Below are 18,816 nucleotides of genomic sequence, written 5' to 3'. Positions count from 1 at the left end.
TGTGCTTCCCCTCTTCTAGGAAGCTTTTACTGAGCAGCCCCCACAAGTGATGTTGTCCATCCCTAATATCTTGTCATGTATTGCGATTGCTTTCCTGCAACTTCTCTCCCTGGTGGTGTCAGTTCTGAGAGCACATGCATCATGTCATCACTTCTCCCCACAATTTGCTGACGACAGGCACTGAGTCTTTCTCATTTTCATATCCTCATGTATTCAGTCTGGCATGGAAAAGTGCGTAGAAAGTATTTTTTGAATAATAGCAGCCAGTCTAAGCCAAACCGTCCATTAGAGATCTGTCTCCCAACAATGTGAATCTGCTTTCTCTTAGCTGCCTGTGGGATCTTAGCTCTCCAGCTATGGATCGAACGTGTGCCCTCTGCAGTGGAAACACAGAGTCTTAACCACTGGACCACCCTGAATATGCTTAACAAACTGAACTTACTGAACTGTACACTTAAAAGTGGTTAAGGTGGTAAATTTAGTGTTGCATTTGAAAAAAAAGCCTTAGCTTAAAAATGAGTTATTCCCATAAACAATAAATTTTTACATTTAGCAAAAAACAAGCAAAACACAAAACATGCTAAATCTCCTCTAAGTTCAAATTTGAAAAAGACTTTAGAAATTAACATTGAGGCTTACCTCAGCCTCAGCACTATTACATTTTGGGCCAGATATTTTGTTGTTTTGGGGGGCTGTTCCATGCAGTATCACTGGCCTCTATCCACTAGATTCCAGTAGCACCCCCTCACCAGCTGTGACAACCAACAATGTCTCCGGACACTGTCAGTTGTCCCTTGAAGGTGGGGAGATGGTGCAAAATTGTCCCTGGATGAGAACCACTGAGGTAGACAAAGCCTCTCACTGTTGGTGCCTGGTTTCCCAATCAGACAGGGAGACGCTGGACACCTGCTGTGAATCCTTAATGGGCACTTTTGAGGGTTCAGCAGACTTAGCCCCTCAGGCCAGGATGCCTGTCTTTCAGTGACTGGTGGGTGGTGGTTGGCTCCATCTATTATATTAAAAATCCATGTGTGAACTAGTGCTTCCCAATTACGTTTTAAAGCAAGAATGTACAGAGTGGGTGCTCAATAAATACTTTTTGAGATGCAATTACCTGTTGGCCACCCACCTGAAGCATCTAAAAATTATACCTAGACAAGTAAACAGATACTCAGAGAATGTTCTTCATGGGCCTGGCCCTGCAGTGCTATTCCAGAGCTAAACTTCCAAGACGAGACCATTATTGGTGTCTTCTAGAGACTGTCTCTACCCCTACTGTTGCAAATCCTAGCAACTCCTTATATTTGTGATCATTAAGCAGATTATAAAGTGCTTCCACGCATGTATATTCGCCTTTGATCCCCACCACAACCTTGTGAGGTAGGCAAGGCAGGAGCAAGTATTCCTATTCAGCAGGTGTAGGGATGCTAAGAAAAATTCAGGCCACTCAGCTTGTGAGTGGCAAAGCAAGGACTCAGTGGCTCCTTTGACTCTTAAGTCTAGCGCCCATTTCATTCTTCAGCAAGGAATCTAAACCAGCAGAGTCCTTAAAGCTCCTTCCACATCTCTGTTCCACAAGAGACGGCAACCCCACAGGGCGTTTTGGAGCCCTGACCTGCCGTCACCCTGAGGTGGCTATTTGTACAGTCCTGATGAAAAATGGAGACAGATGAGAGGCATGGTGAGCTTTTAGGCTTGCTGTGAGGATCAAAGCCTGGCCTCAATGTGCTGACCCCACTTCCATGCTGTTCTCGCAGTCCTGAAAATCCTGAGACCCTTCCAACCATTTTGTGTGAGAAGTACAGAGAAGGTTCACCCTGGCTTTGTCTGGACATCATGGAAATGGACAGAACCTCCAAGGTCCAGGAGAAGCCCTGGCTAGATTCCAAGACTAGCATGAGTCAGTAGGGAAGGCCAAAGCCTTTCGGATCTGAGGATCTGTTGAGCAGTAGAAATCTGTAATTCCATGCCCTAGGACATTCTGTAAGGGCTGCAGCATTCTAGCGTGGACAGGCCTGGAAGTGAGTAAGGCCTTAATAGGAATCACATGGGTATTGGCCCACAGGTGGAAGTCAGCGATTGTTCATGGCCAATGTGGATTTTCTCAATTCCAGCAGTTTTTCTAGTGGTGACTTGCCCACTGATGCAACTTGGCCCCTTCTTAATGGAGTGGTTCACTTGGCTTTTCTTTGACAGAACAAGCCAAGCTGGACTTCATTGTCCAGGCATCCTAGGGCCCATTTTTTACTAGAGAAGATCTATGTGATAAGATGGTTATTTCCCTAATTGGGGTCGATGAAAGAGAGGATTGAAAACCCAACCAACCTCCAGTACCTTGGCTCTACCAGACAGTTGGGCATCTTATTCTCGAGTGGCTTTGTAGATGATGAGTCTAAGAGTAAAACAATGGAGAAAAAAAATTCCCGCTGTAATCAACTTTCTTCCAACCTCTCATCAAGAAATGTTCTTTGTTGACTATCAAAGGCAGAAAAGCCCTTCCCCAGTTCTCCTTTTTCAAAGCCATTCCAGAAAAGTCTGTCTTGGACAGTGTAAAAGCCCTGCTCTTGAACAGTGTAAAAGTTAAGGTATGTGTTGTGTAATTTCTCGAGGAGAGGCAGCTCAGAGTAGGAGGAACCTCTGGGCCAGGAGTCCAAGAACATGGCCTCTCATCCAGGCCTTGCTACCTAATGCAGCATGTGACTTTAATCACGGCTCTTCGCCTCTCTGAGCCTCCGTCTTAACAAAGGTAAATAGGGATGAGAGTGCCTGACCTGTGCACCCAAGAAAGTAGTTGTGAGAATCAAGTAAGTAATGGGCATGAATCTTTTGTAACTCATCGCTGAAGGTGATATTGCAATAGGAGGAAAGAATCAGATCTGTGTTCCAGTTCTTTAACAAACAACTTCTGTGAACCTTTCTCATTGTCTATAGGGTGGAGCATGTAAAACTGATAATTTTCAGGGAAAACCTTGAGGCTATGACGGTGACTGCTAATTTACCCTGTGATTTAGGCAAATAACCACCTCTCTGCATCTCAGGTTCTTCATCTGTAAAATGGGGAAAATAATACCTCCTTCATTTTCTCCATTTGGAAAAATGAGAATAATGGTTGCCCTAGTTTCTTTCCCTATAAAGTAGAGATGGTAATACTAGCCGGTCTACTCTCAGCAGTGGAATAAGTGGGTTGCTTTACTCATTTGCCTACAATACACACTTGACATATTTCACAGGTTTCTGAGGTTCCAGATAAACAGGTGTATTAAACTGCTCCGTGGAGGTAAGTTGTAGATTGACATCAAACATTATTTATTCGCTTAACACTTACAGAGTGTTTATTAATACTTTGTGACATTTCACAGGTAAACAATACAGTTTCTGCTCTCATGGAGCTTACAGTCTAGTGAGGGAGATATATATTAATCAAATAATTACACTAAAGATTGTATATAAAAGGCATGACTTTTAAGTAAATGTAGTGTCAGTATTCTTTTGGCTCCAGTACATAGCTGTGCTCTAAGTGACATTCCTCTTCCTGTAGTCGTTCCAGAGGCTGCTAAGGAAGAGGAGACATCTGATTCTGATTTTCTAGGCAGTGGCTTCCTAGAATCAGAGCGAGACATTCCTGTCCTTTCCATCCCCCAGTTCTCAGTTTTGGTTAACATAATTCAATTTTTTTTTCCCACTTTTTATTTATTTTTTAAAATTTTACTTTTCACTGTGCTGGGTATTCGTTGCTGCATGGGCTTTTCTCTAGTGAGGCATGGGCTCTAGGGCACGTGGGCTTCAATAGTTTCAGGATGTGGACTCAGTAGTTGTGGCTCCTGGGCTCTGGAGCACAAGCTTGATAATTGTGGTGCACGGGCTTAGAGGCATGTGGGATCTTCCTGGATCAGAGATCGAACCCATGTCTCCTTCATTGGCAAGTGTATTCTTTTACCACTGAGCCACTAGGGAAGCCCCCCCAATTTTTTGGCCATGTTGTGAGACATTTGGGATTTTAGTTCCCCAACCAGGGATCATGGAGAAGGCACTGGCGGCCCACTCCAGTACTCTTGCCTGGGAAATCCGATGGATGGAGGAGCCTGGTAGGCTGCAGTCCATGGGGTCTCGAAGAGTCAGACACGACTGAACGGCTTCACTTTCACGCACTGGAGAAGGAAATGGCAACCCACTCCAGTATTCTTGCCTGGAGAATCCCAGGGACGGGAACCTGGTGGGCTGCCATCTATGGGGTCGCACAGAGTCGGACACGACTGACGTGACTTAGCAGCAGCAACCAGGGATCAAACCCATACTCCCTGCTGTGGAAGCACGGAGTCTTAACCACTGGACAGCCAAGAAAGTCTCTATTTTTTTTTCTCCCACTTTTATCTTTGTTATTTTAATTTGGTCAAAATCAAGATGGTTGATGGGGAGAACTCTTGTCCCAGTGCCAAGCCTCACCATCTGCTATAGCAGCTCCATGGAAGGACACATTATCCAAGAACCAGTGGAGACAGGAAGTGGTCAGATACCCAGAAAGGGCTTTTGGTCTTGGACCGCTCACCCTCCACCTGGGATGACCGGGTGGGGCACGTGCTCTGGAAATGTCAGAGCAAAACAGGAGAACCAAAGTGCTCACTCATCTCCACTGGGGTGTTTTCTAAGAACCCTGAAGTAGCACTTAAACATTCTTCATTACTGAGAAAATGAGATCTTTTCAGTAACATCCACAGCCTTTTCCTGGTCCTGAGAAATTCCTGACTATCGCCCCACGACCCCTTTCGGCATCTTAAAAACCAGAGTCAAACCCTGTTTTTGTCCCATACTGATTATTTTTTCAAGTCCTTGAGCTAGTTTTATAACCTTCTATTGCTCTCTTCTTGGCTGGCTTTAAAACGCCCTACAGATGACAGTTCTGATAAATTCCTGCCAGGCAAGGAGTTTAGTGTTACTTTCAGCACTATCAGCAACCCCATCTCACGTTCACTGTGGCAGGTGAAGGGTCGTTTGACGATGACCGTCCTAGGATGCTACCAGGAGGCCCTTTAGTCTCTGCTGACCCAGCATTCATGCACAGCACACATGGGAGATGAGTTGAGAAGGGGTTTGAGAGGTAGCTTCTCATTCCAAGCCTCGGACTTAAAAAAAAAAAGAAAAAAAGGAAAAGTCTTTAAGAACTGGGGGCACCCAGGATTTCATTTTTCTCTATCTCTTTGCCTGATGTTTAGATCACAAATTTAAACATGAGGGATTGTTTCTTCTTTTAGCTTCACTTCTCTGCGTAGCCCTGTTCTGTTGGGATGGCTTAACACCTGGAGAAAAAAGGCCTGTTTGAGTCATAAATGTGCCATCTTTGTGTTTCCATCTAGCTGTGGCCCTAGGCTCTCCAGTTTGGTATTTCAGTCTCCCTGCTTGTAGCTGCTCCTAGGCTCCTCCTGGCCCCTCCCCTGTCTCGTTACTCATCTCAAGGAGCAGTTGTTTAGTTTGAAAAGGGGCAGCATATTCTACATCCCAAAAGAATGAAATATTACTGCTTTCAGGATGGGAATATTCTCTTCCCCTTTGACTAAAATAACCTGGATGCACGGTCTGGAATTAAAAATTGAATTTTGGTTTAGAAGTGAAAGTTTTCAGGATTGGATTGAGGCTGAGCTGTGATTGAGATCTAAAAGTAAGTTTTTTAAATTTGAGCATAAAATCCCATAGTTTGCATCTCGATCTGCCCAGAACTGGTTCCAGACCATTAAAGAGAGATGGTAGGAATTCAGAACAGTCAAATCCAACTGGCCTCCAGTACTCCAGCTCTGCATTTTGACTTGAATCCATTTAGTGTCTGCTTCTTCCCTCAGGCTCTCATCGGTACAGCGGGGTGGGGCATGAAGAGGAAGAGGGAGCTTTCAAAGCTCCTGACCCTTGTACCCTGACCCCTGGAATCATAAGATATGGACAAAGGAGAGCTTGGGAAGAAGTCACAGGAGCTGCCCCCACACTCCTGTTCCTCACTTGCACACACACACATCCCAGCAGCCAACATTCAGTCCCTGGGGCCAGCCTCACCTCTCGCGAGCAGACCAACCCCTTATACACAGAACCGATGTGGGTTAGTGGAAAGAACCCTTGGATTAAGCATCAGGAGACTGACTTCTAGATCCAATTTTACCCATCAGTAGCTGTGGAATTTGGAGAAAGCCACTTAACCCCTCTGTGTCTTAGTCTCTTGGTTTGTGAAATAGGAACACCTGCCCTTTCTCCTCCTGAATTCTGTGAAGTTGTTGTGAGAGGCACATGAAACAGTGGAGGGGAATGACCTTTGGAAGAATATAGAGCTTTGCACATATTGCGTCCCTACAAACAACTCCTAAACTACAAGAGCTGGTTTTTTTAGGGTTATTTCATGCTCCTCACCAAGGGTGGGGCTATTGTGTCTGGGGTAGAGGCCAGCCTCCAGGAGTGCTGTCCATACTTGTGGGCCTTGGAAACCCCCAGACACGGGGTATGACCACAGTCTGTCCAGAGGTATTACCCTTCAGCTCATTTTTAAAGCTTTCTAACTGCCCATTTTACAGCTCTTCCTTTTCCAGCCAGCCTTAAGTAAGGCATTTGTCACCACCCTGGTTAGACTACGTTTGGCCCAGTCGGAGAGCCCTGGAAGTTCAGTTTGCACTACCATTTACTACTGTGTAGACTTAGGCAATTCACTTTCCTCTGTAAAATGGGAGAAATGATGTCTGACTCCATCAGCTTGTCCTGACGCTTACGTGACGCATATAAAATACCCGACCAGTTCCTGACCTCCATGTCCGTTGTCTGCTGGTCTTTCCCCTGCTAAGGAGAATCATTGCTAGATATACCTGCCCGGAGGGGATCTGTGCATCCCAAAGGCATTTTGCCTCAGATCAAAGGTGAGAGCGCCTCCACCGTGCCGGGGTCTGCCAACTGTACTGACTCCCTTGTCTCCCCACTACTCTCGATGCCTTTCACAGGGAACATCATCGGCTCTGGAATCTTCGTCTCGCCCAAAGGTGTGCTAGAGAATGCCGGCTCTGTGGGCCTGGCTCTCATCATCTGGATTGTGACAGGCCTTATCACCGTTGTGGGAGCCCTGTGCTATGCTGAGCTCGGGGTCACCATCCCCAAATCTGGAGGTGACTACTCCTATGTCAAGGACATCTTTGGAGGCCTGGCTGGGTAAGAGAATAGTGGGGGGACTAAGTGGTCTGGGAAGCCAAGGCCAGGGCTGTCCAGTGTGCTGAGGAGGGTGCGAGCTTGGGGTTCCTCCACGTCATGGTTGCCAGTTCAGCCTGTGTCCCCTTGATCCCCCTCAGAGTGGCAGAGAAACCAGGCTGTAGTTTTAATCTCTGTTTAGGGTTTTTGTTTGTTCTGTTTTGCTGCACCTTGTGGCTTGTGGGGTCTCAGTTCCCAGACCAGGGATCGAACCTGGGCCCTTGGCAGTGAAAGTGTGGAGTCCTAACCACTGAACCACCAGGAAATTCTCTTAATCTCTGTGGACCTTAGAAAGCAAGATTCTATGAGTGAGAACAAGTAGAACTGAATGACAACTCTGATTAGAGATGCCCAGGGAAAGCACATCACAAAAACAAAGCCCTTTTATCCTGAAAAAAAAGTAGGTGGTGTTCCTGATTTTCTCAGCCCCCACAGCCCAGATACTGAAGAGCTCAATTCTAACCAAGGAGCCCAAGGGTATGGAGGACACTTCTTCAAACTCCACTCAGTGCACCCACTTAACACTCATTCAACTGGCCACACCCTTAGTGTGCCCCGACTGTGAAGATTCTGGGGTTGCAGATTTTCTTTTCCACCAGTGGCTTCTGGGGGCTAGAGTGGTAGAGAAGAGATGATGAAACGATGAAAGGAGCAGGAGGAGAGAAGGAACACTAAGACGCGGGTTGGAACTAGTTGAAATAGTACTTCATTGTTAAACCAATTTACTGTCAGTACAGAGAGCTGGGTGTCTCGTTCATGCAGGGGCTGGGCTCCTCAGCATCCCAGAGAACAACAAGGAAAAGCATCCCTTTAGCCCGCCTGCCTCTCTTAACACTGCTCGATGACTTGCCCAGACTTCCCCTGATGGCTTCTGAATCCCTGCCATGCATGGCGGTGGGGCCAGGGGTCTTAATTCCTATCTTGGCTCAAGTTCCATCTGGTTCCCCCGCAGGTTCCTGAGGCTGTGGATCGCGGTGCTGGTAATCTACCCCACCAACCAGGCTGTCATCGCCCTCACCTTTTCCAACTACGTGCTGCAGCCGCTCTTCCCTACCTGCTTCCCCCCAGAGTCTGGCCTTCGCCTCCTCGCTGCCCTCTGCTTATGTAAGTACCATCTGGGCCTCACTGAGGACAGTGTCTTCCTCATAATCTGGTTCTCCATTCTCTCCCTCTTTCTTTCCTCTCCTTTTAGTTATTTTTTCCCTCTCCTCCTTTTATTTATTTATTTCTTTATTTTCCTCTGCTCCTTTTATTTTTATGCCTTGTTACCTTTCAATTTCCAATATGCCTGCTGTGGACAAATGGATTCCACATATAATTGTGTTATGCTAAGTTGCTTCAGTCGTGTCTGACTTTTTACGAGTCCCACCAGGCTCCTCTGTCCATGGCATTTCTCAGGCAAGAATACTGGAGTGGGTGGCCATGCCCTCCTCCAGGGGATCTTCCCAACCCAGGGGTCAAACCCGTGTTTCTTATGTCTCCTGCATTGGCAGTCGGGTTCTTTACCACTGGCACCACCTGGGAAGCCCTCCATATATGATTATTTGGTTTTTTAAAAAAGAAGAAAATTAAGTAGCTGTTCAGAAGAACTATCATTTTCACTGGCAGGGTTTACTTATATATGAAGCACTTTCATATGTGTTATCTGATCCAAGCCTCACAACATATCCATAAGGTAAGCTGGGCTAGTGTTACATTTTCCTCAAGCAGAAAAGGAAGTGGAGCCAGGCAAGTGAATTAGCCAAGACTGTTCCTTCTCTTTCCAGCACACGCACCATGCTGGAGGCTCACTGCCGCTCTTGGGAAGACTTTTCTGGCCTCTCCACCTCTGCCTCCACCTGCCAGCTCACATCTTAAACCTCTCTGTGCGGAGAGTGTAAAGGTGTTAGTTGGGAGAAAACAAATGCCACATCCATGCTCTCCACCTTTCATGAATTTTCTAACTAGGTAGAAAAGTCATAGGCAGATTCCATGATTGGAATTCAATTGCAGCAAAAAATCTGAGAAGGGGAAAATGTCGCTATGGGCTGCAGTAGGTTAGAGAGGCTTTTTTTTTTCTGGCTGTGCTACGCAGTATGCAGAACTTTCCCAACCAGGGATTGAACCCATGACCCCTCCATTGGAAGCGCAGAGTCTTAACCACTGGACCACCAGGGAAGTTTCCTAGAGAGGTTTTATAGAGAAGCTTGGCAATCTGTATTTCTAGAAGTCTCAACACTTAATCTCTGATCATCAGGGATCTCAATGGATTGGGATATGTTATATCTTTTAACCAAAAATACCTAATTTCTAAAGTAAATATTTGGACTATTTCAGAGGTTCCTCTTCCAGAGTCAGCTTTGTCCCTGCCTTCCCATATCTTCCAACACACATCACTTAGCTCAGGGCATTGACCATCCTGGTCATACTCTTTCCCAGTTCTTGACACTTCCTTCCATCCTGCTGGTGGGAAGGGGAAGGAGGGGTCACTCACCCACCCTGGGCCTGGGGTGGGACCTGAGAGGTGATCTTCTTGGCAGGTGTGCCCACTTTGGCAGTGGTGTTCAGCCCTGGAATAGACTCCACATCTAGGCGAGTGTTATTGTGAGGTCAGCGTACTTGTTTGGAGCATATTCATTGTGCTCGTTAATTTGGAGGCAGAGGGATGTGGGATCCAAAACCATGCTGCCTGAGCCTGCATCTCCACACCACTTTCTAACTGCAGCCAGCGCTTGACCAGGTCACCAGCTGCCTCCTGTGAGATGGGGTGCAAGCACACATGTGCTGTAGGTTGCTGTGACAAGGACTGCCTGAGACAAGAGTGTTCTTACCACAGTGTGGGGCAACTCGTGGTCCTATTTAGTCACTGAGGGTAGTCACAAGCATAGTCATTTGGTCCTTGCTTGCTGGCTGGATCTGGAACTGCGGGTGGTAAGAGGAGAGGGAAGAGGGTGTGGGAATGCGGGAACAGTGGCTGTTTCTGCCATCAGACAGGTTAGTGGGGGTGGGAAGGGGGACCACAGAGTGCTGGCCGCTGCTGTATCAGCGTCTGTACACACAGACATGGCTTCCTTTTTCCTGCTGATACTGCTTAAGTGTCTCAGACTAAAGGCCACCCTTACCCTTCATCTAGAAGTCAAGAACCCTGAGACTGTTTAGTCTGTTCCCTCGGAGAGAAAGAGCAGAGTTCCTCAGGCAGCCAGACCCCACTGCCTTCTTTGCATTCCCCAAACTCACTAAGGCTAGGTGGGTGACTCCTTGCACAAAGACACTCTAGAGTTTTGGAAAAGATCGGGTGAGAAATGATGGAAGGAAAGGTGGAAAGAATTTGCTGTAACTGGCTTGCCTGCTCAGAGCCTGGAGGGAGTGATGGGGGGAGGAGAGGGAGAGAGAAGAAACTGCAGATTTGGCTCAAGCTTATGCAACTGCAACTGCCGCTTTGAGTTACTCTATTATTTAGGTCAAAGCTGATTATTCACTGCTAAGTCAGCAGAATATCCCTAGCCACCAGGCAGTAAAAAAAGAAAATCTTTTATATTTTAATTAAATGAAAAGCCTTTCTCCCTTCTCCAGAGCAAGCATATCAGTGGGAGGAGGGAGTTAGGAGAATGGGAGGGATTAAAACTTGGTTTTGGTACCTTCCTTTTGTGATTTCCTTGGTTATTTTTCTCTCTTGCCTTCCTTCCTCCCCTCTTTTCTTTATTTCTTATTTTATAAGTAAATGACCATATTCTCAAAGTAAAAGACTCAGTATATAAAGAGAGTTGACCAGGAAAGACTCCTCTTGTCTTTACCCCTCTCCTCTGCCCAAAAGCCCTGGTAACAGTGGACAGGTATCCTTATAATTCTAAGTAAAATGCATCTCTCAACGCTCACATGTGAGTGTACAGACATACATTTTGACAGGTTACTTCTGCAGCTTGTGTTTTTCTTTGTTTAGCCACATTCGGTGGCTACTACCTGAGTCCCTAGTTATAAACAAAGTGGTCCCAGTGACACAGAAGAAATGTGTTCTAAGGTACCTCATTTGTATATCCTCCTCCCCAACTGTGGTTTTTCCTTCAGGATTTGTTTGTCCCCTCTCTCTTGGGGACTGGGCCACCTTTTACTCAGGCAGCTCCTGATCTCCTTCCTCTCTTTTGGGGCTGGGGTTACATGCCGCATCTGAATTGGAATCTTTCCTTCTCATTCAAGTTCCCCTCTTCCTGAATGCCTTGTACAAAAGAAGCTCCTTCTCCTTTTTCCCCCTGAGGAGAAAAGTGTAACTTGCATGCATTTCACAAGCAAAAAAAACAAAAAAACTTCTTATCTTGTTTTCTGTCTGTCTGTTGTGATTCCTGAGAAGCTAGTTTTCCAGAGCTTCAGATTACTCATCCTTCTTTCTTGAGTGATTTGAAAGGTTAAGGGCTTTTCACTGTTGGTATTACTTTTAACCCTCAGTTGCTTTGCAATTCCTCTTCAGAAAGTTTCCAGATGCTTTGATAGATACTTGTGTGTGTTGTTTTGAAAATCTCTTGCAAATTAATCCCTTGACATGAGAAGATTCAGCAGTCCTTCCTAACTTCTAAATCCCTTATTCTCAGTTCATTTTCCTTTGAGGGTTGAGTATATGCCCAAATGGCCAAAACCCTCACTTTAGCTGAAGATGGTATTTACCTGATGGTAATACCTGAAAATGGTATTTACCATCTTCAGCTAAAGCCAAAGAGAATGTTGGTACAGAAGTTTAGGACTTCAAAGGGAGGAAGGTAATTGACATGAAAATGAAAAGTAAATGTTTGCTGGGGGTGGTGGAGACAATGGAACAGAAAGTGGACTCTAATCTCTAATCTCCCCCTCACCCAGCCTGTATTTTACAGGATCTCTGGTGATGGCATTGTTCCAGGAACAGTCCTCTATCTAAATTATTTTTAAGCAGTTGGGGAGAAGGGCAGAATTTCTTCCTGGGTCTTGTGGGCCTTGATCATTTTGCAGCTTGAACTAATCTGCATGCCAGAGACATTTTAGGGTGGCACATCTTGGTCTCCTACAGTCTTGCCTTTGAAACTTTCTCTAGGATTTTCACAGTCCAGAGTTGATAGACTGCTTTATATCTCATTGAACCAATCTCTTAATCCTAACAGTAGGTCAGTTCAGTTACTAATGTCAGGAGGCGGCAATATAGGTGGGCACTGAAAGTTAGGCCTACAGAGTATAAGCAACAGTTATTTAATAAGAGGCATTTCTATGGAGACAAAGAAGAAAAGAGACTGATGGCTGGAGCAAATTATAAACCCAGTGTCTGAATCCTGAGAGTCACCAGCTGAGACTTCTAGAGGTTAGGCTCTAAGCATCTTTTGCTGGTTGAAATGTCTCTGGTGATGTCATCTGGTATTCAGGTAAACTTCCTGAATGACTTGCAAAGCAACAGGCACAAAGACTATCTGAATGTGAGCTCTCTTAAGTGTATATCAGGCTGTTCAGTTCCAGTTCATAATCTTCAAGAAAACAACAGCTTTGGTTCTCAGTGATTTCAAGTCAGAAATGAGAGAAAAATTGAAAACCCTTACTTGGGGAGTTGTAGCCAAATATTTGAGGAAACTAGAAGAATTCAGGATCTAGTCCAGTCTACAGGTAGAAAAACAAAACCTCAAAAGTGATTAACAGAATTAGATTCTAATGTCCATAAATATGTATTATAGTTTCTATTGAATGTAAGTTTTTTTCTCTCTCTAAAATCACCTTCGTCTTTACCAAAGATAGCCAAATTAAGACTAACTTGTTTGTAAAATAAATTTAGTTTTATTAAACTTTGCCTGATTATTTCATAAGTCCAGGCTTTTAAAAACATGTTTTGCCGGAAGTTTTTCATAAGGAATCACCAGATTGAACTTTTAATTGCCTCTCAGAACCAGGAAGCCACACTGAATATGACATTAGATTCACCTGTAATACCTATGAATTTGGGTGAATTTTTGTCTCTTTGAGGTTCCTAAAATTATCCTGAGGTTCTTGCACCTGCCAAGAAGGAATCTTTCTTACTCACCAGGTAAAGCTGATGGGAACCCTGAAGTCATGGTACCAGCTTGTCTTTCCAAAGAGCTTTATGGCTCCATGAAGTCAATCTTAGTTCTTTAAAGCTGTCTGGTCATATCTAATTCTATGCGTGTCTCTCTCAAATCTGACAATCCAGTCAAAGCCCTGGTAATGTAACCAATGTTTCTAATTGTATCATGTTATAGGGAGAACAGATTCTTATTGAATTTATACAATTAGCTATATTGCCATGAAAATAAGAATACTCATTGACTTTCCACATACTGGAGACATCAGATAGGGAGGAAAAAAAAGATAACTGTTTCATCTTTGTTAAGCAATTGTAAACTGTTATAACAGTGTTTTGTTTTGTTTACTTTTTTGGACTGGCAAACTCATGAATGCATACCATAATTTCTAAAAACATACATTACCTCATAATATAATGCTTTTTTTCAATGTGGTACAAGACATGTTTTTAATAAACACAAACCTCTTTAGTGTTTCTGTAATAAGACAGAAGATTTAGACTAGTTTAGCAGTTAATGTTTCAGTATTTTATCTTACTTGGAAGTGATAAAGACATTCAATGAAGCCCCATCATTTAACTTAGCAAAACTCCGAAGTTTTAAATTACTAAAAGATTTGGAGAAACTTTTTTTTTTGTCATCCTAGCACAAGGGCCATGCTAATTTTCTCTGTATTATTCCAGTTTTAGTATATGTGCTGCCAAAGCAAGCACTAGAGAAACTGTTTTTAAGTAGGCATACCATAAAACATAAAAAAATCATTGAAGAGTTTATCTAAAAACTCTTGCCCTATTTACATTTATTTAATTTAGCTGTTTCCAACAATTAATGTTTAAATTACTCATAAAAACTTGATGAGACATTAGACAAAGTCAATCATCATCTCAAGTTATTTTTCTTGCTGAACAATTTTGTAACAGAGCTAACATGATCATCTTTGATCTTTAGTAACTTAGGTACAACGAAAGATTATTCTTAATTTTGATAACTCTAAAGACATGTCTATATTAATTAAACTGACAAACTTAGACTAGCTTTAATACTGAGTATTTTCCCAGGTCACATGAAGCTGAAATTCATTAGGGCTAGTTTCTATTATATTTCTGAGAACTTAAATAAGCACCTGATTTTCTTTAAGTCAGTAAAATAGAGCTCTTTTACAAACTAATTTTGGCAATACCATTTGGAGGTAGAAAATACCACACATCTATAACATATGTGTATAGACATATGTGCATGCATGTGTGCTAAGTTGCATCAGTCATATCTGATTCTTTGTGACCCTGTGGACGACAGCCTGCCAGGTTCCTCTGTTCATGAGATTCTCCAGGCAAGAATACTGGAGTGGGTTGCCATACCCTCCTCCAGGGGATCTTCCTGACCCAGGGATCGAACCCCCGTCTCCTGCATGGCAGGCAGATTCTTTATCATTGAGCCACTGGGGAAGCCCCATATAGACATAAACAAATAGATAAACAGACACAGAGACCTCATAGTCCCAATCTAAAATTTCAGCCATGAACTGGGTATAATAATACAAAACCCACCTAATTGGATTTCTGGCAGATGGAACAAATCATGTTCACATGGATTCCCAAGAAAAAAAGAAACTGCAAATCCATCAGTTAATCATCACATTGAGCTCCTATCTTGAGTGACTATTTATACAGAATCTTGGAAGATATTAAAGGTTAGCGAAAAGATGGAATTACAAATAATTACAATATAGTATGATGACAAAAGTGTGTACTACACAGAGAAAGCTGCTTCAAAGTTGGTAGAGGGGTTCTGGGGAAGGCTTCCAGGTTGAGCTAAGTCTAGGAGGATAAACCCACGGCCTCCATCTGGGCATACAATAGAAAAGTGAGTAGGCGGAAGAGCATTGTCAAGACTTGGGGTCGAGAAACAAACGAGTCCTTGGAGAAAAGAGAGTTCTCTTGTATGGGTAGAGCCTAGGAGAGAGACAGGAGATAGGGCAGAAGAGGTGCACATGAGCCAGATTTTCATGTGCATGACCCAGATCTTAAAGGACCTTAGGTATCGTGCAGAGAAGAGCACACTACATCCAAGGAACCACTGAAGGATTTTGTGCAGAGGAGTAACATGATTAGATTCACATTTGAGTGAAGAAAAGAGCATGACACTTGAGGCAGGGAGACAAGGCTAAGCATTTTTCCAGGCCAAATAGGTGGTGGCCCAAAATAAAAACAAAGTTACAAGGTGACAAAAACAAGGAAGAGGTGGAAGTAGAGTCAGCTGGCCATGTGACTGATTGACTGCTAAGCGGGAGAAATATACTTTATCTACAAATCAAAATTAAAAATGTTTCAAATGAAATATGTTTCTACTTAACTGTCTCCAGCATTTGTGATGAGCAGTTTACTGTGTGTTCTATTTCTGTTTTCCACATCCTTGCCAAATCCCTGAGATGTTGAATGGGTCTTTGGTTGGAAGTTTTCCTTCGGTTCGTTAATCCACCCAGGATGTAGCTCAAAAGCCTTCTCTGGAACAACAGAAGGGGACTGAGACCTTGGGGCAGCCTTATATAAATGAGAATCACAATCCTTTGTTCATTTAGCAAACATTTATCAAGGGCCATGATGTGCCCAATACTGTTCTTCGCCCTGAGAATTGGGGTATGAGATAGCTTGAATTTTTCAGGCCTGGGCTGGAAAAGTAATAAGTTTTTAAAACTCATTTATTTATTTTCAGTTTGGCTGCTCTGGGTCTTGGTTGTGGCGCACGAACTCTTCATTGTGGCCTGAGGGCTTTTCTCTAGTTGTGGCGCACCAGAGCTTCTCATTGCAGTACGCAAACTCCTCTTGTTGCAGAGTACAGGCTGTAGGGCACACAGGCTTCAATATTTGCGGTGTACTTGCTCTAGAGCTCTCAGGATCAGTAGCCCCACAGTGTGAGACCTTAGTTCCTTGACCAGGAATTGAACCTGTGCCCCTTGTCCTGGAGGGCAGATTCTTAACCAGTGGGCCAGGAGGGATGTCTTGTAATGTTGTTGTTATTCAGTTGCTAAGTCATGTCCAGCTGTTTTTGACCACTCAGATTGCAGCACACCAGAATCCTCTGTCCTTCAGTATTTCCTGGAGTTTGCTCAAATTCTTGTCCAATGAGTCAGTGATGCTAGATAACTATCTCATCCTCTGCCTCCCCTTTCTCCTTTTGCCTTCAATCTTTCCCAGCATCAAGGTCTTTCCCAATGAGTCAGCACTTCCCATCAGGTGGCCAAAGCTTCAGCTTCAGCATCAGTCCTTCCAATGAATATTCAGGGTTGATTTCCTTTAGGATTGACTGCTTTGATCTTGCAGTCCAAGGGACTTACTGACCAACTGTCATGTTCATATATGACTACTGGAAAAACCATAGCTTTGAGTATATGGACCTTTGTCAGCAAAGTGATATTTTTGCTTTTTAATATGCTATCTAAGTTTGTCATAGCTTTCCTTCCAAGGAGCAAGGGTCTTTTAATCTCGTTGCTGCTGTCCCCGTCCGCATTGATTTTGGAGCCCAAAAAAAGAAAATCTGTCACAGCTTCCACTTTTTCCCCTTCTGTTTGCCATGAAGTCATGGGACCAGTTGCCATGATCTTTGTTTTTTTAATGTTGAGTTTTAAGCCAGCTTCACTCTCCTTTTTCACCCTCATTAAGAGGCTCTTTAGTTCTTCTTCACTTCTGCCATTAGTGGTATCATCTGCATATCTGAGGTTCTTGATATTTCTCCTGGCAATCTTGATTTCAGCTTGTGATTCATTCAGTCCGGCATTTTGCACGATGTACCTGCATATTAGGGCTTGCTCTGTGGCTCAGTAGTAAAGAATCCACCTGCAATGCAGAAGCAGCAGGAGACAAAGGTTCAATCCCTGGGTTGGAAGATCTCCTGGAGGAGGCCATGGCAACCCACTCTAGTATTCTTGCCTAGAGAATCCCGTGAACTGAGGAGCCTGGTGGGCTATAGTTCACAGGGTCACAAAGTGTTGGACACGACTGAGGTGACTTAGCATGCATGCATACACACACCTGCATATAAGTTAAATAAGCAGGGTGACAATACACAGCCTTGATGTACTCCTTTCCCAGTTTTGAACCAGTCAGTTCTTCCATGTCTGGTTCTAACTGTTGCCTCTTGACCTACATACAGGTTTCTCAGGAGACAGGTAAGGTGGTCTGGTATTCCTATCCCTTTAAGAATTTTCCACAGTTTGTTGTGATCCACACAATGAAAAGGTTTCATGTAGTCAATGAAGCAGAAGCAGATGTTCCCCTGCCTTTTCTAAACCCAGCTTGTACATCTGTAAGTTTTCAGTTCAGGTACTGCTGAAACCTAGCTTGAAGGATTTTGAGAATTACCTTGCTAGCATGTGAAATCAGCACAGTTGTACAGTAGTTTCAACTTTCCCTGGCATTGCCCTTCTTTGGAATTGGAATGAAAACTGACCTTTTCCAATCCTGTGGCCACTGCTGAGTTTTCCAAATTTGCTGACATATTGAGTGCAGCACTTTCACAGCAGCAACTTTTAGGATTTTAAGTAGCTCAGCTGGAATTCCATCACCTCCACTTAATCTTTGTTCATATAATGCTTCCTAAGGCCTACTTGACTTCACACTCCAGTATGTCTGGCTGTAGTTGAGTGACTACACCATCATGGTTATCTGCATCATGAAGACCTTTTTCTCATGGTTCTTCTGTGTATTCTTTAATGGGCAGGACTTATATGGGGCTCCTCCAGGTAGCATAGCACAGTGTGTTCTGTCTCCCCTGCTTTCCCTGTGTCTTCTGTTTTTCTCTTCTCCCCCACCCCAGTTCAGGAGCCATGTTTAGCTAACGCTGAAGAATTACTCAGCTCTTGTAAACTGCTGAGCTGGGTGTTTGGGTTTCTTGGCTGAACTAAGTACTAGATGGTGATTCAGCAGAAACTTCGGGTCCAACAACTGGCAGGGAGGGATCAGAATAAGAGGGAAGGGTAAGAGGGAGCCAGGAAACGAAGGGGTGGGGGTGGGGCAGCATGGGCAGGAGCTCTGCTGGAAGTGTCCAGGAAGAGCTGTGTGAATCAGGATGTCCACAAGCTGCAGCACAGGGGTGCGCCCCTCCTCCGCTGCTTGTTTGTCCTTGGAGGTGAGAAGCCCTGCCACAGGCTCAGTACATCTGTCCTTAGAGGGGCTTCTGAGATTTCCAAAATGATGCTGGTGCTTCGAGGTGAAAAGGGCTGGAGAAGGGAAAACGTGCTGTAGCGTGGTAGGCAAGATCTATTTCACAGCCCCACTATGCACCTTACCAGAGCTGGAATCAAAGCTTTGTTGATAGGAAAGAACTGCATTTGATGTTGTTGTTGTTGCTTCCTTTTCACGTTTTTGTCTTTCACCAGTCCTTCACTCCTGTGATAATACCAACCTTTGTGGTAAGTAGGCAGAGACGTGAGATTTTACAATAGCTCCTGAGCCCGTATGAAAAATGTCTTGACTCTGGGTGAGCCCAGGATTTCAGAGAGCTGCCTCTGTGTCTCCGAACTCCTACCTCAGTTTCCTCTCTGAGGTCCGTGAGGAGGAAAGATAGGCAGGCCTATGTGGGCTGAGCTGGA

The 18,816-nt window shown here is 44.2% G+C and overlaps 1 protein-coding gene and 1 non-coding gene across 3 annotated transcripts in view; one reads left to right on the top strand and one right to left on the bottom strand.

Annotated features, from left to right (window-relative positions):
* The window catches only part of SLC7A8 (solute carrier family 7 member 8), a 52,547-nt gene that overhangs the window by 8,172 nt on the left and 25,559 nt on the right, over positions 1-18,816 (top strand). For both annotated transcript variants that reach the window (XM_006066467.3, XM_044925311.1), the window contains exons 3-4: positions 6,966-7,170; positions 8,159-8,310. In XM_006066467.3, the coding sequence (XP_006066529.1) occupies positions 6,966-7,170; positions 8,159-8,310 (357 nt within the window). The remainder of the gene's footprint in view (positions 1-6,965; positions 7,171-8,158; positions 8,311-18,816) is intronic.
* Positions 13,840-13,942, bottom strand: LOC112577916. The gene has a single exon (XR_003102113.1). It is a non-coding gene; the product is annotated as a U6 spliceosomal RNA (small nuclear RNA).

This window comes from Bubalus bubalis, chromosome 11 (assembly GCF_019923935.1).
Source record: "Bubalus bubalis isolate 160015118507 breed Murrah chromosome 11, NDDB_SH_1, whole genome shotgun sequence".
NCBI classification, from domain to species: Eukaryota; Metazoa; Chordata; class Mammalia; order Artiodactyla; family Bovidae; genus Bubalus; species Bubalus bubalis.
This window is presented reverse-complemented; position numbering and strand designations above follow the sequence as displayed.